The 22,434-nt window shown below is 42.8% G+C and overlaps 1 protein-coding gene across 2 annotated transcripts in view; it reads right to left on the reverse strand.

Annotated features, from left to right (window-relative positions):
• Positions 1-22,434, reverse strand: part of jph3b (junctophilin 3b) — a 42,562-nt gene that overhangs the window by 18,516 nt on the left and 1,612 nt on the right. Inside the window, exons 1-3 of one of the 2 annotated variants that reach the window (XM_044035411.1) lie at positions 17,837-19,651; positions 4,906-5,392; positions 2,460-2,825 (exon numbers count right to left, since the gene is read on the reverse strand). In XM_044035411.1, coding sequence (XP_043891346.1) covers positions 2,460-2,825; positions 4,906-5,392; positions 17,837-18,218 — 1,235 coding nt within the window. In that variant the 5' untranslated portion in view covers positions 18,219-19,651. Of the gene's footprint in view, positions 1-2,459; positions 2,826-4,905; positions 5,393-17,836; positions 19,652-22,434 lie in introns of those variants that run through there. The other variant, XM_044035412.1, reaches the window with a different exon arrangement.

A 22,434-nucleotide genomic window follows, 5' to 3' on the forward strand; every position in this document is an offset into this window, starting at 1 on the left:
TCTGGTAAAGTACTTTCACTCGAGCATTTAGGTACTTTATACAAGACTGGTAAGGAAACAGCAGGAAAAGCTACAGACTCTGTCTCCGGCTGCATTCTTCAAACATGAACAGACATCGTCCACATTTAGAAACGGCTCATATGATGAAGTGATTAAAAAATAACAACTACCAAAACATTCCATATGGAGGAAATAATCACACGAGCCACGAGTTTGCAAACAAACACTGAATGGCCAAGAACACTTGGGATAATTTCCCTGTAAACAGTCAAAGGCTAAATTTAATTTGTCTGAGAGCTGTAATTAGCCTGACATTTCTGCCAAAAACACTTTAAGCAAAACCAGAGTGGCTTTAAGGGAAGTACGGCATCACGTCTTCATCTACGGTAACTTCCACTGAAAGTTTGATGAGAATATTGATGTCATTTTAAAAGCTAATCACTGTATTTCAAAAGCCAACCAAAAGTTAGCTTAGCTGAGTTTAGCTTAGCTACCCTTGAAGTACATTTCCTTTTATTATTAAATAATAATTCATATAATAATAATATTTTATTAAAATAATAATACAATTGTATTTTCTTTTGACTGTTCTTTTTAAACATTAATGACAATATACAGATAAAACAAAGAGGACGAGGTAACTTAGCTGCAGAGGCAGCGCTACGCTAGCTGCTTCAAGTCCACACGTTTTGTGTGAAAACACCAAAACTATATCACATCAAGTCATTGATTTTTTTAATAGATGTTAGTGTGGTATCAGGGAAATACTGCTGCACAGCCTCGGGTAACTGAGAAAGAAATGTATTATTTATCATTCTCTATATTCATAACTGACTGGGGCAAATGCTAGAAATTCATAAAAGCAGGGCGGGAAGACTTTATAAGCTCACTTTTAAAAACAACACAGACCGGTATCAAAACGGGTCATTGTAGGTTTACTTATCGCAACAGGAGCCTCAATGTGCATCCGTAACTGGAGAACCCACTTTCTGTTTTGAAAACCAATGATTTCTGGTTTATATTCAAGTCCCAAACTTTTATTTGCAGCTGGAACAAAGGTCAGCACTGTCTATTAACATGATAAACCCCACTGTGCTCATTGTTTTAGCCGAATGAGTGGCGTAATAATGAGAAAGTCTCCACGGCTGCAGACAGACAGTGTCTCTTTCCATGCCTCCTTAAACCGACGTTCACCTTCACCTTAATCCTCTTCTTAATCTGTCATTGATCTCAATTATAATATGGGATGGGGCCATCCACAAGTGTTTACAGTCGGAGTCGTCTTTCCCAACGATAACAACAGTCTGAAAACCATCTGAAGATACAGGCTGCATCCACACTAATCTGTTAATACATAAAAAATGCATACATTCTGCTCCAGATTCGCCTGCCGTCCACAATAACCTGATGTTTTGGAGCAGCATTTCCTCAATCTTTGATATAGAGACCCTCTTTTCAAAGACCTATTTGAAAAGAGTCTATTGGGACCCAATTCATACCATATACAAACCATGACAAGAACAAAACAAACATTTTTTATGGCTATTTATCTTATTATGAATTTGAATGGGTAAACCAAATATTTCCAAGATTTCCTTTTTGCCTTTATTGGACATGACAGTAAAGCGTGAAAGGAGGAAGACACACAGCAAAGGACCACGGGTGGAATCAAACCCGGGTCACTGCAAATTGGCCCTGTGTCCTATGGGGCGCCAGCTCTACCAACTGAAGATAAATTAATTGAAACTACAAGTTGTTTTATCAACCCCCCAAAAATTTCCTGCGAGCCAGTCTTTGGGAGTGACTGGAGAAGTTTAAAAAATGTTGCTGGCTCCATTTTTCGTTTGAAACCAATGAAACACTTAATCCTAGTTTCAGTATCACCTTGTTGTTGACGTAAGGAAATAAATCCTCCTTCTTACTGGTCAAGATTATTTGTTTCTTGTCGCTAAGAACTCCTTGAAACTATGCAAACATCTGCAGAGGAAAGACCCAAGTTCCTTCTCCCTCTCTAGGAGTCGCCACAGCAGATGATCTGCATACATTATGGTTTGGCAGAGATTTTTACTGGAGGGTTGCCGGTTCGAGTCCCCAGCAGGTGAAAGGGCTGGGGTATCCCTGAGCAAGGTACCCAACCTCCATTGCTCCCAGGGCTGCCCTCTGCTCCTAATTCTAGGAAGGTTTCTAGTGGGTTAAGTGCAGAGAAGAGATTCCGCTAAAAGTCCAAACTTAAATTTACAATGGGGATTGGGTACCTTGCTCTGGGGTACCCCAGCCCTTGACCTGGCAGGGACTCAAACTAGCAACACTTTGGTCGCAAGCCAAGTCCTCTTTCCACTTGGCTATGGCCAGTGTGTTTGTGTGCATGTAAATTATTTCTGAACTGGAGCAAAAGCAAAAGGATGAAGAAAACAAACATACTGTTCACACTCATCCACACATCAGCACAAAGCCACTACCTTGACATGGCGATCTCAGACTTCTGCCGGGCGGTGTCAGCGGCCTTCTGCGCTCCCTCCACGGCCCGGTCCACCTTCTCCCGGATCTTGCTGGCCCGCAGAGGGATGAGGTTCTTCCTCTTGCCACTGACCAGGATGTTCTGCTTGTACTTCCCTTCCTCCTTTGTGCCATCAGGAAACGTGGTGCAGCCGTAGCCGTGGCGCTTGTTGCTGAGCCACTCCCCCTCGTACTGCAGCCCGTCGGAGCGCCGGCTCACGCCGAACCCCGTCCGCTTGTCGTTCTTCCACTCTCCACTGTAGGTCTCTGTCGCCGTGGCATCCACGTCGTCGTCGGCAACAGCCAACTCCGCGTCTGCATCTCCGAGACTGGAAAGATGACACTGGTTTAATTTTATAACAAAGTTTGGCTTTGAAAACTTTACTGTAAATGACTCAAAGAAAAATCTCTTCTTATTTGGTGTGAACGCACCCTTGATTGTACTTGTAATATTAGATATTAGAAGTAACTGATGCATGAGGCACTCTGCAAACATGCACCAGCTTTATTTCTCATGTGTTGGGGATTTTTTTAGATTTAAAGGTAGGGTGGGAAGATCCTTTTCTGGAGCATTTTTTCTTCTTTTACTGTATTGCTTAAAATCTCTCTCTTCATAACACGACTGCAACCAATTAATTAATGCAGGCTTTTATACTGACCTGTAAAAACATCATCCAATCATAGTGAACAGTGACGCATCGATCAAACTGCTGAAGTGAGATTTTCCAGGATCTCCAACCCTACCTTTAATGCATTTATAAAATATAATAGGCCTCGCCAATGTCTTGGAATGTTCTAAAACTCAGAATGCTTTGTGTTTAAAGTAAGGAGCTGCTATTTTCTTCCATTTTTGGGAAGAAAAAGACATTAATTATGTTTATGAAGACTATCTGTTGTTCCCTGATGGTATAAACAACACGAAACTATGCATTTTCAGGGTTAAATGTCGGCATGAAGCGTGGTTCTCTATGTATTTATGTGTGCCTCCATGTTTGCCACTGTTGTAAAGGTTTGTTTGACTATTTGTATTAATGATGTCTGTCGGCTGGTTTGTTTCCGTTGTTTCGCCTCTGTTAAAAACAAATGCAAATGGCCAGGACTGGGGAAGGGAAGGGGGAGTGTCAGCAGTAGACTCCATAGAGATGAAACCGGACCAGACTTGCAAAGTTCCTCTTTAAACTCTGCTCTCGTACCAAGAGGTTCTTGGTCTGTAAGTCTGTCTGTTTGTAAGCTGTAGCAGGAATCATCTCTGCATACAGATCTATGCTGTAATAAATTCATATATTCAATTGAGGACAACTGAGGCTTATAAAGTTAATTGCTTTTCTTGATTTTCCCACCGTGAACCATGAGAGAATTGCAGCTCTACACACCAGACGTCTGTGTTTTTCCTTCATCATTGTGTGCCCAACAATAGCCCAGGTTTAAAGGTAAACCTTTACTCTCCAACTCCGACAACACGCCCCAAACCTGGCAACCTCGCTGGTTTACATTGATGTAAGACTGACACAACATGTAAGGCTGAGAAAACATCTTCAATCAGAGACTTTTCATCAAACCCGACTATTCAAATTTTCTCTATTCGCATTTTCTTATGTATATTATTTTTGAAATGGTAATTTTGGCTAAAAGACTCCCCCATGGTCATCAATATCCTCTGAAGCTCGTAGGTAATTAAAACTTCCTGCTCAAGCAGGCCTGACTATTTTGAATCTTGTACTCTTGTAATAATTTTCTTATTTATCGCTTTGATACCCATGTTTTCACTAGCCTTGGTGAAACTTCAGCACTATAATATGCCATTAACATCCATCATCAAATGGTAAGAATTATAAATGGTGCATCTGTTGCGTTGGTATGAATGTTTTTTAAGCAAGACTTCCTCTAGAGGGCAGTGCCGAGTGCAAGGTTGCAGGCGTCAACAAACATAGCGACCACTGAAGAGGTTATTTTCATTGTCCATGATCCAAAATAGACGGAGACACAAGTGGATTACATGGCGGTGGAATTTCAACCATTGAATGTAAGTCGTCATATTAGTGGGGAATGTTACTCATTGGTGTGGAGACGCATTTTCAATACATCTGTACTAGCTTTGGCAGATAGAATCAAATCAAACCACAGCCGAGTGCCAGGCAGTCGCTCTCTGTTTTCAGGCTGCAGAGATAAACCAACACTATTGACTCTATACTGCCCCCAATGTTCACGATAGAATTGCTCCATTTCGTCATCGCAAGCTCTCCTGCTAGGCGACCAATGACGGACAAAATGAACGCAAAGTATGGACAAAAGCCCCGCCTGTCATCGTATTTTAGTAGAAATGGGCCTCAGGAGTCACGTCAACCAAAACAATTGGATATGAATCTCTTCTGGTCATCTGGACGTAGCCAAAGTAGTTCTGGTTTTTACCTGATAGTAGAGTTGATGTCAGACGCAGCAGAGGAGACGGTGCTCATCCCAGCCTCGCTCCTGAATGAGCTCTGTTTGGACCTCTGCGAGGCCAGAGAGCTCCTGGACTCCGACTTCCGCAGCTTGAGGCCGGACAGGATGGACCTCCTGAACAGCCCGCCTTTCCTCTTCCCCTTCAGCAGCTCGGCTTCACTGTGAGCCATCAAGACAAAGCCGCCGCGAGACACCGCGGGGCTGCTGCCGCTGCTGCCCGTGCTGCACATGGAGACGCTCGTGGTCAGAGTGCCAGGGACGGCGGGGGGCCCCGGGACCACCGCCCCGGTCCGGTCCAGCAGAGCTGTGCCGTTGCTGTGCTCCGAACCGGAGCGGAGAGAGTTTATGGAGGTGCGGAGCGGGGAGCGGATGACGGCGGCCATGCCGTATGGGACACTCTGACGAACCCCGTAGCCGTGGCGCATCCCACCGACCCACTGACCCTGAAATGTTCCTGAAGAGAGAGACAGAGGAACATGTTAAGTTTTTAAATAACGTGTAACTTTCTTCCCTCTTTCACGTGATGATACAGGTTTTTGAAAGTGTGTTTGTAGGGAGACGGACAGAAGTTTGAGTTCAAGCCTGAGCTCTCACTGAAAACACAGCTGCCACAAATACTTTGCTCCTGTACAAAAAAGTACAAAATTCACATATCTGTTCTTCATTTACATTTGAAGCAATTTTTGCTTTAACTCCACTACATTTCCCAAATAACGGTGAAATATAATCGTATTGAATTGATGAGAAATTTGGAAATATGTCACAGTTAAAAGTTCGCTTGGCTTGTTTTTATGAACAAAAATGTTGAGACTTCTGCACAATTACTGCTACTTTTTATCACTACTAAAAATGCAAACACATAAGAAGACTGCCAGGATGTCCATATATGGAGTTGTGTATTATTCCCATACCAGTCTGTAAACTGTAGGGGGAGCTCACAGTGGCCAGACTTGCTGCTTTAAATCTCTATTGTTGTTCTGGTTCCTGTTCACAATGCAGTACACTTTTAAAACCCTGAACGACCCCTGAAACATGTGTCCACCATTCTCCCTGTGATGTATACCCAGTGCCTTCATAATGGTTTTTGTTTTCTTTTAATGAAAGTATTCATGTTGAGTGGCCTCCTCCTCCTCTTTGTCACTTTATTTATTCTCATTCTCATTTACATTCGCACTCACTGCTGCATAACAGTCCTTACATCTCTGTGCCACTGAAAAGTAGGACATCTGAATGTGTTTGTGTATGTGTGTGTGTGTGTGTGTGTGCGCTCTCCCTATCTCTCTCTGTCACTCACACACACATATACATACGCAGGAGTGTGTGTGTGTGTGTGTGTGTGCAAGTGATCCATCCCTCCTGCTCGTACCTCTGATGTAACGGCAGTCTGATTCACTCGCTCTGATCACAAACCACATGACCATACAAGGACTGCTGCCACATTCTCCGTCACAATTGCAAAAACACACACACACACACACACAAACAGTTTGTGAGAGAAGTGGGAAGTACTAAATGAAGCCAATCGTTTCTCTTGCTTACGCTGTCAGACACACTCTAACGCGGTCACATGGTCGCTCACACACACACACACACATTGGTTTCCATGTCTTTAGAGGACACTACATTGACTTACTATCATTTCCTGGAGACTTACTCTAACCTTAACCATAACTACTACTGACCTTAACCTTCACCCTGAGCTCAGCCTAACTTTAGAACATGTCTTCACCTTAAAATGGAATAATTTACAATATGGGGACTTGATTTTTGTCCCCATAATGTGACTGTGTAAACAGATTTAGGTCTCAACAACATAAGGAACACCAGGTACACACACATGCATCACTTTAGAGGACTTACATTACTTTCCTGGAGACATACACTAACCTTAACCCTTAAAACACAGGGCATTTAGGCTGCTTTTTTTCCATTACTATGTTAAGATGTATACAGAGGCTATGAGAATACATGTACAATAGAGTGTCAACTATATAAACACACCACAAAAAGAACTAAAAGATTTTTTTTTTTTTAAATCGGACTGAATTTGTAAAATTTGGAAATACATTACAGTTCAAAGTTCGCTTGGATCTTTCTTTATGAAACACAATAAAAGTGAAACAATGTATTTTGTGACTTTTGCACAATTATCGCTTCTTTTTTTAAAAAATGTACAATATAAAATAAATCCTAACTTTGACATAAGAAGACCAAAAATTGCAATTACCGATAAACCCACACACACACCAAGGATGTCCATATAAGGAGTTATTAGTATTAGCATATGTTAGTATAGTATTATTCCCACTGCAATTTACCAAGGGTGCACCTGCAGCACTGATCTGTGCCATGTGAGTACTAGGGGTTAACCATAACTACTACTGACCTAACCTTAACCTTAAACCTAACCTCAGCCTAATTTTAAAAAATTTCTTCACCTCAGAATGCAGTCATCTACTTTATGGAGATTTGCTTTTTGTCCCCATAAGGAAGACAAGTCCCCATAATGTGACTGTGTAAACAGATTTAAGTCCCCACAACATGAGGAATACCAGGTACACACACACACACACACACTGATCTCGCCATGAGGACGATCTGCTGCCTCTGATCCACACAAACACACACAGAGAGTCTGGGTCACTGACAGCTGCTCAGCACATCTGGAGAGGTCTTTGTAATCTTGTCAGTACGCAGCTGTACGACCATATGACAGGCAGATCAAAGAATACACACACACACACACACACCACCGCCAAGACTGAGAACAACAGAAGGAGAGAGACAGTCGCGTTTTGTGTGTGAGAGTTTTTCTGCTGACGTGAAAAAAAAAATTCATCTGTTTGTTACAAGTCATGTCTCTGGTGACCCCATTTCTGTGTTTATAGTGATTAACGCAGTATTTAAAGCTGTAGTGTGTCACTTTTGAACATAACTATATCCTCCACATGAGGGTCATGGGGAGGCACAATCATCCATTCATGCTCACATTCAACTGCTAATCCACCGTGTGTCCTGCTCTCTAATCTATATGTAGGTCTTTTTTAACACTTTTCAACTAGAACTGAACTGAACTGTCTGCAACCTTGAGGAAAACAGTGAGTGAATGAATGAATGAATAAATGAATGAATGAGAAGCTGTGTGTGTGTGTGTTCTTGGAAGTACAGGTCCCCTCCTCCAAAGTTAAACACACTCGATGAGATTAAATATTCAGCGGAGCAGTGCACTGTCTGCCTGTCGCTCTCCGTGGTGCTGAAGAATATCGTCTGAGAATCAGACTCGGCTGCTGCTGCTAATTTCCCTTCAAAACATCAAACGCCACCATATTTTACATGTCACATCAGAGCACGACACGAGAGCTCAAGGAAATGCTCTCTATTTTTTTTTCCTTCTTCTTTTTTAAGAATCTGCCGCAGTTTTCTGGTTTTCATAATAAACCTGTCACAGTGAAAAGTCTCCCCACTCCACTCCACTCCAGGCCTGCATGTGCGAGCGCAGTTCACCTCCTGACTCACACGGGCAAAATGATTTCGCCGATTCTGCCTGGAGGCGAACAGGAAGTGCTCTCGATTCACGCGGGGCCTGGACTGGACGAGGGAAACTGCGAGGCAGCAACACGGCGAGAGAGAGAGTTTACACTGTGGAAACCTCACAGAGACACAGTGACCTGATCAAAACATCACCCAACGCTTTTATCCAAAGTGATTTACAAAGGAGGAATAAGCGACGTCAAGGTCGTCTTGGAAAGAACGTCACTAGTCGCAGTAAGAGGTGGATCCAAGTGCGCAAGGAGATAGGAGCTAGGACAGAAGATGCACTTGGAAGAGCTGGGAAGAGTGCTCGGTAGGTCGTTCCACCAGCGTGGAACGACACATGAAAAGATTTTGGATTGTCTTGCGTGGGGTATTGGGGCCACCAGACGGCAATCCTTTGATGACCGAGGGGTAGTCGAGAGGTAATGCAAGACTTTAAGAGAACATTTAAGAATGTTTGTCACTTGTCTACCTCCCCAAGTGATCAGTGAATTGGGAAGAAGTGGAATCAATCTAATCTAACTGTGATAACAGATTAGTTAGATTAGGAGATGGCTGATGTTTGACGGGGAGGTCTACAACACGGTAGTGCTACGGTGTATGACTTTGAGACAAGTGGAGCTGAAGATGCTGAGACTTTTGTTGGGAGTGACGACGACGGACAGGATTAGAGATGAGCATATTCCATCCAGAGACAGCTCAGGTTTGGAGATAAAGTAAGAGAGAGGGGACAAGTTTGAGACGATTTGGTCACGCGCAGAGGACGGACGGTTAATATATTGGAGAAATGATGTTGAAGATGGGAGGACAAGAGGAAGACCACAGAGAAGGTTCATGGATGCTGTGAAGGAGGACATGAGGACAGTTGGTGTAAGAGAGGAGGATATTATTACATTATTTTTGTATCCATTTCCTTTAAAGAAAGAGTTTTATAAGAGTTGCAGTACCACTCTTTACCCAGCAGGGTAGCACATCCTCATTAGTGCGTTTGGTTTTTATGCAGGGCAGATTTCCAAAGTCAGTCATTTTAGAGTTTTCATGTTTCAGACGGCATCACAAATCCTCACAAACAAACATCCAAAACCGCTCCCATTACGTAAGCTAAACCCTGCAGTGAGCTGTTGTATCTGTGGAGGAGGAGGAGGTGCGTTGTTGTTGGAGTGGCCTTGAAAAAAAAACAAAAACAAAACAAAACATCAAAGCACAGTGAGAGTCACAGTTACTTTCTTCGCCTGTACGAGTGAAGTGTGTTCATGGGAAATAAATTAATGAATGACAAAAACATAGAAGACAGAGGTCACGTGAGTCCTGAGATGCCAGTGGGTTTATGTTGTGTAGCAGAGAAAGAACGAGACAGCGGTGAATTCACTGGATAAAACTGTCAGTAAAGTAAAGTAAGTATAAAAGTGGAAGTTAAGGACAGGTATGTTGTCACACACAGACAGACAGTACATCTAACACACACACACACACACACACGAGCTAAACTGCAGTGAAAACACTGTTCAAAGCTAAACCTCTGCCTGCGTAAATCACAGCATGAGACTTTTATCCGTTTAAGAGATTTTGCTTGGGCTCTTTTTTTTATCTGAGAGTTTCAGATTTGAGGATTTATTTATCCGCTAAAAATCATTTCAGATTTTGTAACCAATGTTCTGCCCCTGATGAGTGTACACTCACCGGCCACTTTAACTGCGCTACCAGTTGAAATGAATGAATTTAGACACGGTCGAGATGACCCGCTGAATTTCAAACTGGGGATCAGGATGAGGGAGAAAGGTGATTTAAGGGACTTTGAATGTGTCATGGCTGTTGATGGAACGAAAAACCACCAGTGAGCAGCAGTTCTGTGGGTGAAAATGCCCTCGTGAGGTCAGAGGAGAATGACCAGACTGGTATGAGACGACAGGAAGACAGCAGTGACTCACCAAGGTTTACAGACGACCATTTCTGAACATACGACGAGTCAAACCTTGAAGTAGATGAGCTACAGCGAGAAAATAGCACACCACTTGTCCGCCCTGTCACTTTATCTGGGGACCTGTATGTCTAATGAAGCAGCTTGTGAATGAAAAAAATCACAATTTAAAAATATGACATGAATGAGCTCTAGTATATTCACAGATTATGATGAAAACTAAATCTGAGAGACACAGACGGCCTTCAGTGGAAGGACAGGACAGTTTGATCAGTCAAGAGCCGCTCAGCGCTCAACAATTAGCACTGTATTTTTGGCTATTTTTGTAAATAATATAAATATTTTGGTGTATCAAATAAGAGTAAAACTAAAAACTACAACTCCGTCTTATCACGGGACTTAATGAGAATCTCTTGATCAGTATTTACTGTATATACTACAGTTTTTGCACCCATTCACACATGTATGGCCCTCTTTACACCTGGAATTAAAATGTCTTTTCTGTGATGGATTGCTGTCTGCTAGCACCTCACCACTTACAGACGTACAGATATGAATACACTCGAGATGCTTTGAAGACAAACTGTTTTCCGATCTGCCAAAACAATCGAAGTGTCGGACATCGAACTGAAGTGTGAAATGAATCTCCGATGCATCTCTGCTCTGAGCACAGCTAACGTGAAAGCGGCAACAAAACATGCGCAGTCTCCTCTGCTTTTGGCGTTTTTTCCGCTTGTCAAAGACAACTTCCTCCTTTGATTGAAAAAGCAAAGAGGATATAACCTAGCTCGGAACTGGGAATCAAACCCACAACCCTCCAGTTCAAAGACAACTCCTTCTACTACTGATCTACCATCACCCGCCGTACACTGCCTGTGGCTACCTGAAAATGATGACGCTACATCTGTGAAGGGGCTATCCTTCTAATAAATTCAAACTCCTACACATGTGCAAAGTGCAGCTACTTCATTTCCAACCCCTAACATTAACCTCCAAATCAGCCTTTGCTGCTGCACACACCTCAAGTTTCCAGTCGAGAGCAGGTTGTGACAACACCGTAAGAGTTAGAGACGCCGTGAGAGTCAGAAGTAGCCAAACAGTAGCTCTTCTGCCATTTTCTGCAGAACAGGTGTGCGTTGAGCATCGAGAATAGATTTTAAAACAAAAAACAAAAAAACACAATACAATAAAAAAATGTTATGGCTTTGCATAGCAAATTAGCCACCGGGGGGCAACCACCACTCCCAGTTTACAGCCCAACTTCATCCATGAGATGCAATAACGGATGTTGGGAGACGTCATTCAATTGTAATCCAGCTGGAAGGTATTTGGTATTTGGAAACCAAAGCCCTGCTCAAATAATAAGTACAAGGTTTTCAGAGTTACTGAAGAAACCTGCACATGTCCATGTGGGTCCCATAAGGGTTTTATTTGGGCTGACAATATGGGTCTCAAGTGGATTTATCCATGTTTTCCATTGTGGCCCCACCTGTGTTTGCCCACTTCAATCCTATGCCCACTTAGTAACCTTTCCAGGCTACCTGGGTACTGAGTGGACATGGGATTGAAGTGAGCAAACACGGGTGGGCAAGGGCAACGGCTTGAAGAGGATAGGCCATGTGGGCAAACACAAGTGGGGCCACCATGGTAACCACGGACAAACCTGCGCATTGTCAATCCAAATTTAACCTGTATGGGCCACTTTTTTTTACCATAATTTAACAGCTTCAGCATCATTGAGATGGTTAACTGTCTTGTTCCACTGCCCCCTGCTGTCTGTTAGTGGAAAACCAGCCTTGCAAGATCTTCAGAGTTCTCAGAATCAGAAGGTTCTTGCAAAGTCTCGCGATAAAACACGTAACTCCACGTGGAGAACCAGAATTGAAAAACACAGAAGCATGAAAAACACATGATGGATACGGTGGTGTCGTAAAAAATATGTGCTCCGAAACTGTAGGGGGCGCTCTGTAGAGAAGAGAGACTTGCTTTAACATGAATATCACATCAGTTCTGTTTGAAAACAGGATAATAGTGTCATACAGGGATTCGGGGGAGTTCATTTTCATTTTCATTGTCTTATAAAGTCACATGTACAGTGATAACAGTCTGCTGTGGTACATAACCAAGCCCATGTAAGGCTGACTGATCCAGAGAAACACAGAGGACGACAGAAAAGACAGTGGCACCGTTAGCTGAAGAGCTTCCTCCTACACAGGCAAACATATTCTCCCAAACACCAAGCAAAGGAAGAGGCTTTTTGAATTAATTTTCTCACTTCAAATAAAGACCACAGTGTCTCACCGTGGGTAATCATTTTATGCAGTTGGGGGTTTTATATCAGCTTACATAACATGGTCAGAGCTGGAATAATTAATTAATTAGCCGCCTTGAGCGAACTGGCAAGATATGTTAAGGACGATTAAAATGTTGTTGTTTTTGTTGTAGTTGACTATTTACCAACAGCTGGGGGACAGGAGCGAGCTGTCATGTCAGGCGGTTTCATGTGAGGGAAACATCTGTTGACAGAAGTGTTGGCACATTATTTATTGTCCTTAACACATTTTGTCTTTCTATAGGATAGATATGTGTGTGTGTGTGTGTGTGTGTGTGTGTGTGAGACACATAAGCTTCTCAGGCACAACATTCACTCACTGACTTCATCTGTGGCTGTTACTACTGTTGTAAACAGTGACAGTTGTAATCTCTCTTCCTTTGTGACTCCCCTTATTTCTCACTAACATGATTACTTCCGCGTGTGTGTGTGTGTGTGTGTGTGTGGTCGGTAATCAGTCAGCTTAGCTCTTCATCTCAGTAAATAATTAGCCCGGAAAGGCCAAGCCGGCCAATCAGAGAGCACCAGAGGCAGCCGGGCAGCCAATAGCGGCGCAGAACACTGAGTCCCCCCCGTGACACGCTGACCTGCTGCATGTCGGCGAGCGTTGCTATGGAAACCCACACTGTACAGAGCGGCTTCGTTTGAATGCAGTGAAGCGAGGGAGGAGAGAGAGAGAGGTGGGAGGAGAGGAGAGGAGATGAGAGAGGGGACGTTAGGAGAGGAACAACAAAAGATAAAACAGCGGTGAAGAGATACGAGGAGGAGATGAGGCGTCAGGTGTAGTTGGAGGTGAGAGCGGGGAAAGTTTTGGAGCTGACCGTGGGAAATGTGGCGTGTTACTAAAGTGACTCAGCGGCAGAGCTTCTCTGAATGGCTTCTGTGGCAGAGCTAATGTAGACACCACATGACCGCTTACCATTCACTCACACCTACTGCACATGTCACATTGGAAAGCTACTGTTGTCATGACTGACTTCACAGCAGGAGTTGCTGCCGTTGCTGCAGTGACAGTAATGTCGTTGGGTGTACATGGGTTATAACGGGGGATCCATTCTTCTGATCACTCGCTCATTAGCTATGTTTACATGGACACAAGTAATCGGAATAAAAGCCTGATCGTCACGTAAACACGCCAATCTGAAAACTCCGCCAAGTCACCCTTGGAAAAGAGATTCCGATTTCAATGGGTTTTTACCTGGTTAAATAAAGATCAGAGGTCATCAGAGGGCTGTCAACCTGAAACGACCTGGAGGTCATTGAGCACCTAGTCTGGTCATGAGGGAGCCGGTTAAGGGGGGAAAAAAGTGGGAAAAAACAACTGTTCAGTAGCGGGAGGGTAATATGACCTTAAAACTACAACACAATATTCCATTTCAAGATATTTGATGATATTTTGCAGAATTTCAAAGTAAAAGTGCTTATTTCGATATGCAACAGTGTATACTTCACAATAAAAAAAATGAATGACGCAAAATATATATATGCACATATGTATATATATATATAGACATATATATGTACATACATATATATATACATGTTGTACATATATATGTTACATGTCAAATGTTATTGGCGATAAAAAAAACAATTCTGTCATAATAACCAATGAGAACAAATGAGCAGAAGTAAAATATACGACTTAGCTAGAGTTAATTGAGCTAAAATGTGTTAGCAATCAGTAAGAAACTTGAAAATGCTTCAGCTAAGGAGTCACATATAAAAATAATTATCACTTCAATAAACTGACATTTGTCGAATGACCAGAAACTCAATATCCTGCTAGCTAAAATGTTAGCTTAAATGTTTTTGGGGCAATAAGAAGCGCGTAGTGGTTTAGCTTATCGTGCCGCTTTACTTATTGTAATTAAATTAAAATAAATCAAACTACTGTCTGAAAAAAGAGAAAAACAGATAACTGGTGAATATAAAATGTACCTGTTAGCACAGTGTTTAGCATAGCTTTCATGTTTGCTTGTTCTGTCCAACATTAAAATTTGTGAAGGTTGGTATTGATATTAGTGACGTTACCGTTTGATATTATTGTTGTAAGACAGAAGTGAAAGGTTTATTATTTTCCTCGATCAATCACTAATAAAATCCTTTTTAAGTCTGACCTGAACGTTTATGACCTCGTATAAATACAGAATCAGGATAAGTTAATGTTGCTATAAAAAGTGCACTGTGTACTGCCGGAGCGAGATGAATGGAAAACCAGGCCGATGTTTTCAGAGTGACAGTTGTGTACCACACGTCCGTCCATCCATCGGAGGATTCCTTATCACTTTTTCATATAATTAGAGAACTCTCATCATAATCATCCAGCTAGAAATCTCTCTCTCCATTATCTCGTCATTATTTAGCTGATAAATCCATCCATCCATCTGTACATCTGTCTATCCATCTTTCCCATCTTCTCTTCCTCCGTCTGTCTGTTATCAAACTCTGTGCGTGTGTATTATTTATATTTTTTGAGGTCCAAAGAAACGTACAAACCTATCTTTGTGAGGACATTTTGTTTGGGCCCCATGACTTTAAAGGGGCTTTTTTCAGGGTTAAGACCTGGTTTTAGGGGTTAAGGTTAGCCCCTTAGTTGTGATGGTTACGGTTAGGGTAAGGGGCTAGGGAATGCATTATTAGGGTTCCCAATTTTCCAGGACTTTTCCAGGACATGTTAACAGACAAGCTATCACTGAATAAGAGAATCAATTTCCAGATTAACTTAATCTTCTCATTTTCCGTATGTTTTCCATACCTGAAAAATTGGTCAATCATTTTCCAGTTTGCGTGTGTGTGTGTGTGTGTGTGTGTGGTCCAGACTAGCATCGTAAAACAACCTGCTCGTCGTAGAGTTATGTAACAAGGCTCCGATTGCATGTGTGCTACTGACAGAGCTGTTGTTTAAACCTCACACACAGATCTCATGTGTGTGTATACTGTACGCTTGTGCGTGTATGTGTGTATTTGTGCGTGCATGAATGTGTGTTTCTATTTTTAAGCAGGAATCCATATGGTGTGTGGGCGACTGAACCGAGCCCTGGTCTAAGTGCATTGATGACATTGATTTTAAATTCAGGGCAAATCTCATGCTGGTTAAAAAGATGCAAAGGTCCTGAAACCTTAAATATGTGCATGAGTCGAAACTGTACATCTTGTTGGATGGATGGATTTTTTTTTTTTTTTAAATAAAGAAAACCCATGCCTTTACAGTTGTTACTACACTTGTTTTGACTTGGGGTGGGTCAAAATATCGATTTGGTGATACATCGTCGTCCTTCCTGGTGCAATGCGATAATCCATACATCAGGGCAAATATCGATATTTTAATTAACAAATTAAAGAGCTTTAAAGTAAACTGTCCCTGGCAGTTTCGCTTGCCGGTTGCCACATTATAAATTACCTTGTGGTGGCGCTGCTCAAATGAATAAGGGAAACTTGGGCGGAAGTCACCTGGCTAAAGAAGAGGGGAGTTTACAGCAGGATAATGGTGGAGAAAGCTACGTTAAGAGATGCTCCATCCACGTGCAATACATAGACTTTATGCACTTTGTTCTCCGTGTTGTGAATAAATAGAGAAATCCTGCTCTTTTGTTTTCTTCAGATATCGTATCGCGATGATTGATATCATGGACCATGTATTGCGTACCGTATCGTGAGGTACCCTGTGATTCCTACCCCTAGTTTTGACTGTATTTATGTTGGTCACTTTCATCCACACACTGTAATGTGGTAAGGACATTTCTGTCCCTCTCAATTCACTCACGCCAAGATATACAACGTATTGAACCAAGTGTAGCACAAGCTATAAATCGTGTTTAGTGTCAATTAGCAAATGTAGCATGTTAGCGTGCAGACATGCTAAACATTATTGCTACTTGGCATCAGCATCTTTTAGCTCCGAGATTTCAGTGTTTGGCCTCATGGAGCAACAAATACAAATCTGTCCTGAGCTCACATAGAAAGACAGGATATAACATGATAACATTTAACATGATTTAACTCCTCTGGAAAATGTTCACTGACTTAATAAGTCAAGACATGTTCTCATAGACTTATGGAGATATGCAGTTGTTTTCTTTTTAACTGATCTACAGTTTGGCAATTTTCGCTTGTGTCGGAAGTCGAACTCATGACTCTTCTGCCGACGACATTCTCGGACAAATCAGTGGCCGGAAGTCTGTCCACGTCACATTTCAGTATCGGCTCAGCTCATCTGGAACCTCGCAAGAGCAGGTACCAAGAAAAGCACCAGGTTCCAGGTGCTATTGCTAATGAAAAAGCAAAACAAAACACTAGAGTCGAGACAAGCCACGCGAGAACTGTATCCGTATCTGAACTGTAACGGAAAAGCACCATTGGATAAAAAACGTAGAGGTGCCCCCCGGTGTCCGGCACAAAAGCATTGGTTTCAGTCTCTGGGACTTCAATTCATTCAGTATCAAAACACCAAAGATTATAGTTAGGTTTCAATGCTTATGCAAGGATAATATACTGTATATAATATAATATACAGTCGAGATTAGCCAGTATTGTGTCTTTTCAGGTTATATTGTGATGAGATTAACTGCTATATTATTTTAAAGTGACCACCATTTTCCTTAAACAGTTGAACAACTGTTGAAAATTCAGCCTGTTGCTCATACGGTACATACGTATGGAGCCTCATCTCTATAGTGCATTTCACACAATATTTTATGGAATACAAGAAAAATTCAGCAAGGACCAACCGTGAGGACATCTCTTGGGCCTTAGTCTTTGCAAGCTGCCGTCCTCCTCTGTCCCTCTAACCTTTTATTCACCCTCTTAAGACCACATGGCCTGAATTCAGGGCCTCTAGATACACAGGAAAGATCCAACGCCTGTCCTCATGCAACCCACTGCCTCTGCATGAATGGCGTGCGCGTGTGTGAAAAGGCGCCGGCGGCAGCGGAAGAAAGGATGACCCGAGAAGACCTCCAGACAATCTCCTCCTACTGTAATCTGTCACTGTCAATCATTCCCCACTAACAGCACAATCATTTTGATATAGGGGACATCTGTCAGTCACTTTTAATATCACTCTTTGACAGACACGCACACAAACACCCACAATGCATCTGGCTCTCGCTTACCTCCGTCCGAGTACGTCTCTGTTCCATATCCGTCCTGCAGCCCGTTGTTCCACGTTCCCTCGTACTTCCCGCTCGTCCCGGTGCTTTCTCGGAGACCATAGCGTCCCTTAAAGCCGTGCGTCCACTCGCCCTTGTACACCCAGCGGCCTTTATTCTCAACACCCACTCCATGTCTCTTGCCCTGAGCCCACGTGCCCTGGTAGGTGTTTCCGCTGGGCCACGTGTAGACGCCCAGCAGTTCAAAGCCATGGGCCCAGGACCCGCAGTACTCGCCCTGGCCCTTTGGTCCCGTGCAGATGCCATGGCCGTGCGCCTTGCCCTCCTCCCACCCGCCGCAGTATGACCCCCCATCGTCAAAGTTGAACCTGCCGCCAGTGGACATGCATGAAACAGGTCTTGGCAATTCCCCTGAAGCCTCGACAAAAAGAAAAAGAAAAGAAAAAGAAAACAAAGGGAGAAAAGGGGAGGACAGGTTGGTGCTAGAACCAATCCATGGAGTCAAATTTAGAGTTTGGCGAGGTCAGGGGTGGAGGAGGAGGAGGGAGGAAGGGGAAAATGAAAAGAAACCAGTCCTTGTTTTCAGGTGGATTAAAGAAGAAGAAGAAACAAGGTAAGTAAGAAAAGTTGACCCCTCAGCGGGAGAGTCAGGGGTTTCCCGATGTGGTGGGGAAGAAGAAGCAAGATGTTCACACCATCCTTCTGCTGGGATCTCTGAGGCTATGGCTAGCACTTCCCAGCTTCTCTGTGGCAGGTGAGAGAGGAGGAGAGTGGGCCCACCGCTGCCATTACCCACTCTCAGTGGTGGACGAAACCATCAGGCGGCTCCACCGACACTGCCACCAGCAGAACTCTTCCTCCTCCACCTCCTCCTCCTCTTCTTCTCGTCTCCGCTCAGGCCCACTCGCTCTGCCGCCTCCTACCTGATGATGCCTCCACCTCTCTGGAGTGCAGAGCCAAGAAGTCTCCCTGGAGGCAGCCCTTCAAACCTCCAAGCTACCAGCATAGGAGCCACCCTCAGCACTGAGGCCCGAGCTGGAGCGGTGACATGATGAGTGAGGAGGGAAAACGCACAAAAATCACTTTTTTCTTAAGGAAGAAAAGGCTTTTTTTTCTTTGGGTCCGCTTTCAAGTCAGATGTGTGGCTCACTTCAGGCTTCAGCATCCCTCTCTCTCACACACACACACACACTTTGTCAGTGAAGGAACACACATGCATAGAGAAAAGGGAAATAAGGGGAGAAACAAACATGTAAATTTGCTTGCCTGCCTTTTTTTTTTTTGGTCTGTCCTGTGCTGCTGGAGAAACAGCAATGCAGTCTCCTGCCTTATACACACACGTACAGCACAAACGCACCCATACACACTTCTTCCTGACAGCAAATGCGCTCACACACACACACACACACACACACACACACAGAGGGAGAGACAATGAAAATAAACAACTGAATTGATCAGTTTCTCCTCCTCTTCTATTCCCTCTCTCAGTCTGGCTGTAGGTCTTTAATCCACTGCTTCCATAAGTGGTTTATCCTGTGCGTGGGTTGCCTTCAGGTTTCCTGCTTGATGAAATAACATCCATCTATGTGATCCTGTTATGGTGCGTCCTGTCCTCTTCAGCATCTCCTGCTTGTCTCCATGTTTCCCTGTGGAGCAGTGGCTGACGCACAGCCTGCCTGCTGCTGTCTTACAGTCTCTTCTCCTCCTATGGCTGGATCACTCAATCTCTCTCTCTCTCTCTCTCTCTCTCACACAGAAAATCTGCTCATTAGAGAGGACTGTTCCAATGCAGCCAAACACCACCAACCTCCACACACACCCCCCCCTCCTCCTCTGCTCAATAGCACACTCCGGCTCTTAAAGGGACACACACTCAGAGCTGCTCAGATGAGTTTCTTCTCTCCCTCGTTCACCTGTAGCTTTTAACGTTCACTCAGCCTTTTTGTCTCTCTGCTCCTTTGCCTCAGGCGCAGCTTGTTGGCCTGACACTAGCGATGACTACAGAGCAGGGCCGCACACACACGTTTCCCCTTGGAGGGTCAAGATAGTCAAGACGGAGACATGAAAAACAAAAAAAGAGCTACTGAATCTGAGGGGAAAGCAAATACTGGGTGAATTAATTAAATTAAATATTCTTTTAGTGTTATTATTGTAGATAAACAGCAAGTCTGCTTTGTATGTTTCTGTCGCACAACATTATTTTTCATGAGGTGCCTCCATCACATTAAATAGTAGCTTTTAAAATGCAGGAAACCCAGGTTTTAATGACCAACATTAGGTGACATACTATAGCTGACTTCCCGCCCAGTGTTGCTCTGCCTTCACAGACACTCACTCGTCGACTACCACCATGGTTCTTAATCTGTGGTACGTGTACCACCGGTGGTATGTGAGCTTCCTCCGGTGCTACTAAATCTGAAATACTGTTCCACTGTGTATACCAGGGTATGTGGTCGGAGTGGAGCTGATCACTCGCTCTATCTTAATCGAATGTCACTATACCGGTGTGTGAAGCACATGTGAGGAAGAGTAGGATGATGAGAGGGCAAATGACCTTATTGGGAATAAATTTGCCTCCCGTGAAAAGTCCGTAGCTGACTTTGCTCGACCTCTGAAACTCAAAAAACAAACACTCAAAACTCCACTTATCCTCCATATGAGGGTTGTGGGGTGGCTGGAACCAATAGAGTGTCCAGTTAACCTTTGACCCCAATCTGCATGTTTTTGGACTGTGGGAGGAAATTATCTGTCTGCTGTACAGACAGATAATAAATAGAAAATAAATGAATGTTTGGATACTTAATTTCACAAACCATCGATATATATATTTTTAATTTTTTCTTAAATGTAAATGTTATTACTATTATTAAACTTTTTTACCCATAATTCACTGCTTTATCCTCCACAAGAGGGAAGCGGGGGGAGCCGGAGCCAATCCCAGCTGGTATAGGGTAAAAGGTCAACAGTCCATCACAGACAAACTCACTCTCACACCCGAGTTATCCTAATCCTATCTTTTCCATTGTTTACCTTTAAATTGACATCTTTCTACTTGTTAAAGACACTGGCGGTGGGAAAACATTAAAGAATTCCATTGTACAGGGACCTTGTTTTCTTTCATGTGTTTATGACAATAAACACTTTGAATCGTGGCGACACGTTAATCTGTGCTTTGTCTTTTCCTGCCGGTGCAGCTCATCCCTGCAGCTGCCCCTGTTGCTGTTGTTGTCCTTGTCCTAGCGTTTTGCAGTGGCTGGGAGAGCTAAGCCAATTCCAGCCCAGATTAAAGTAATAAAATCACTGCGAGGCTGGGGATTAAGGTTTATAGGGCCCTAAACACACGGGTAGTCGAGAGAGAGAGAGCAGGGACAAGAGAAGCAGGTGAGCAGGAAGAGTCGGTGACCACAACAGAGGGATTAGACTTCAGAGAAGTTAGTAACACACACACACACACACACACACACACGCATCAGTGTTGTTCGTCACAAATCCATGACATGGTGTGGAAAGAATTAATTAGAGATAAGACTGTGCTGACATGATCACAGATAATGATTAGAGATGCTGTAAAGAGAGGGTAAAGAGCAATACATGGAGGGGATTATTTACACATTTGAGAGGAAATTCAGTACAATCTCATCGAATTACAGAGCGCAATAATATCATTTGCAGCCATAATTTAAGGCAAAGATGTAATTCCTCAGTGTACTACACAGAGAAGTTGTTGTTTGTGGTGTGAAACTGTGTGTGCACAAGGAAGGAAAAAACGGTTCAAAAACACATACAAAAATAGATTTTCACAAGATATAGGGACGAGGGGTTTTGACTCACTGTTGTCACTGCATTTTTTTTTCTTTATTTATAAATTGTTTTTACCAGCACAATCCAGAAATGTAACAAAACTTAGAAACGAAGAATGGAGGAGGGGAGATTAATAATTGCTGTTAATGGAGAAGGGGTGGGATTAAATCAATACTAATTGTTGTATATTTCATTAAGATATTATATATTATATTATATTTTTAAAATATACTATTTTATTCCACTCAGTGTTGTATTTTACTGTTTTTTTTGTATCTTTTTATATTTTCTTTTTTCCTTTTATTGTGAAGCACTTTGAGCTGCAATCTTTGTATGAAAAGTGTTAGAAATAAAGTTATTATTATTATCATCATTGTCATAATATATTGTTTGCATGTTTGAAATAAACCACTCCTACTACATCTAAAGCTGCAAAAGGCAACTTATCACTGTTATTTTGTGAACGGACACGTTGCTCTTACTCAGTTTACGGCAAAGAAACAAAGTGTCAGTTTTCTCTAAAGTGCAGATGTTCTACAGATCTACCCGTGTGTAAAGTGTGGCTACTTCCTGTTGCTGTTGCCATAAAGTTAAAGGACCCTACGTATTTATTTCATAAGAATAAAACGAAACATAACATTTCATTTATCTAAACTGTTGTAAAATATCCTGACAGGAGTGAGTAGAATTCTTGCTTCTAAGTAAAGTGGAAGTGTTTTGGAAAAGTTTCTTCTAGATTAAAAGCAATAAGACAACGGATGCATGTTTATGGTGGTGTCATTAAAACATATGTCCTC

This window comes from Solea senegalensis, linkage group LG10, assembly GCF_019176455.1.
Source record: "Solea senegalensis isolate Sse05_10M linkage group LG10, IFAPA_SoseM_1, whole genome shotgun sequence".
Lineage (NCBI taxonomy): Eukaryota > Metazoa > Chordata > Actinopteri > Pleuronectiformes > Soleidae > Solea > Solea senegalensis.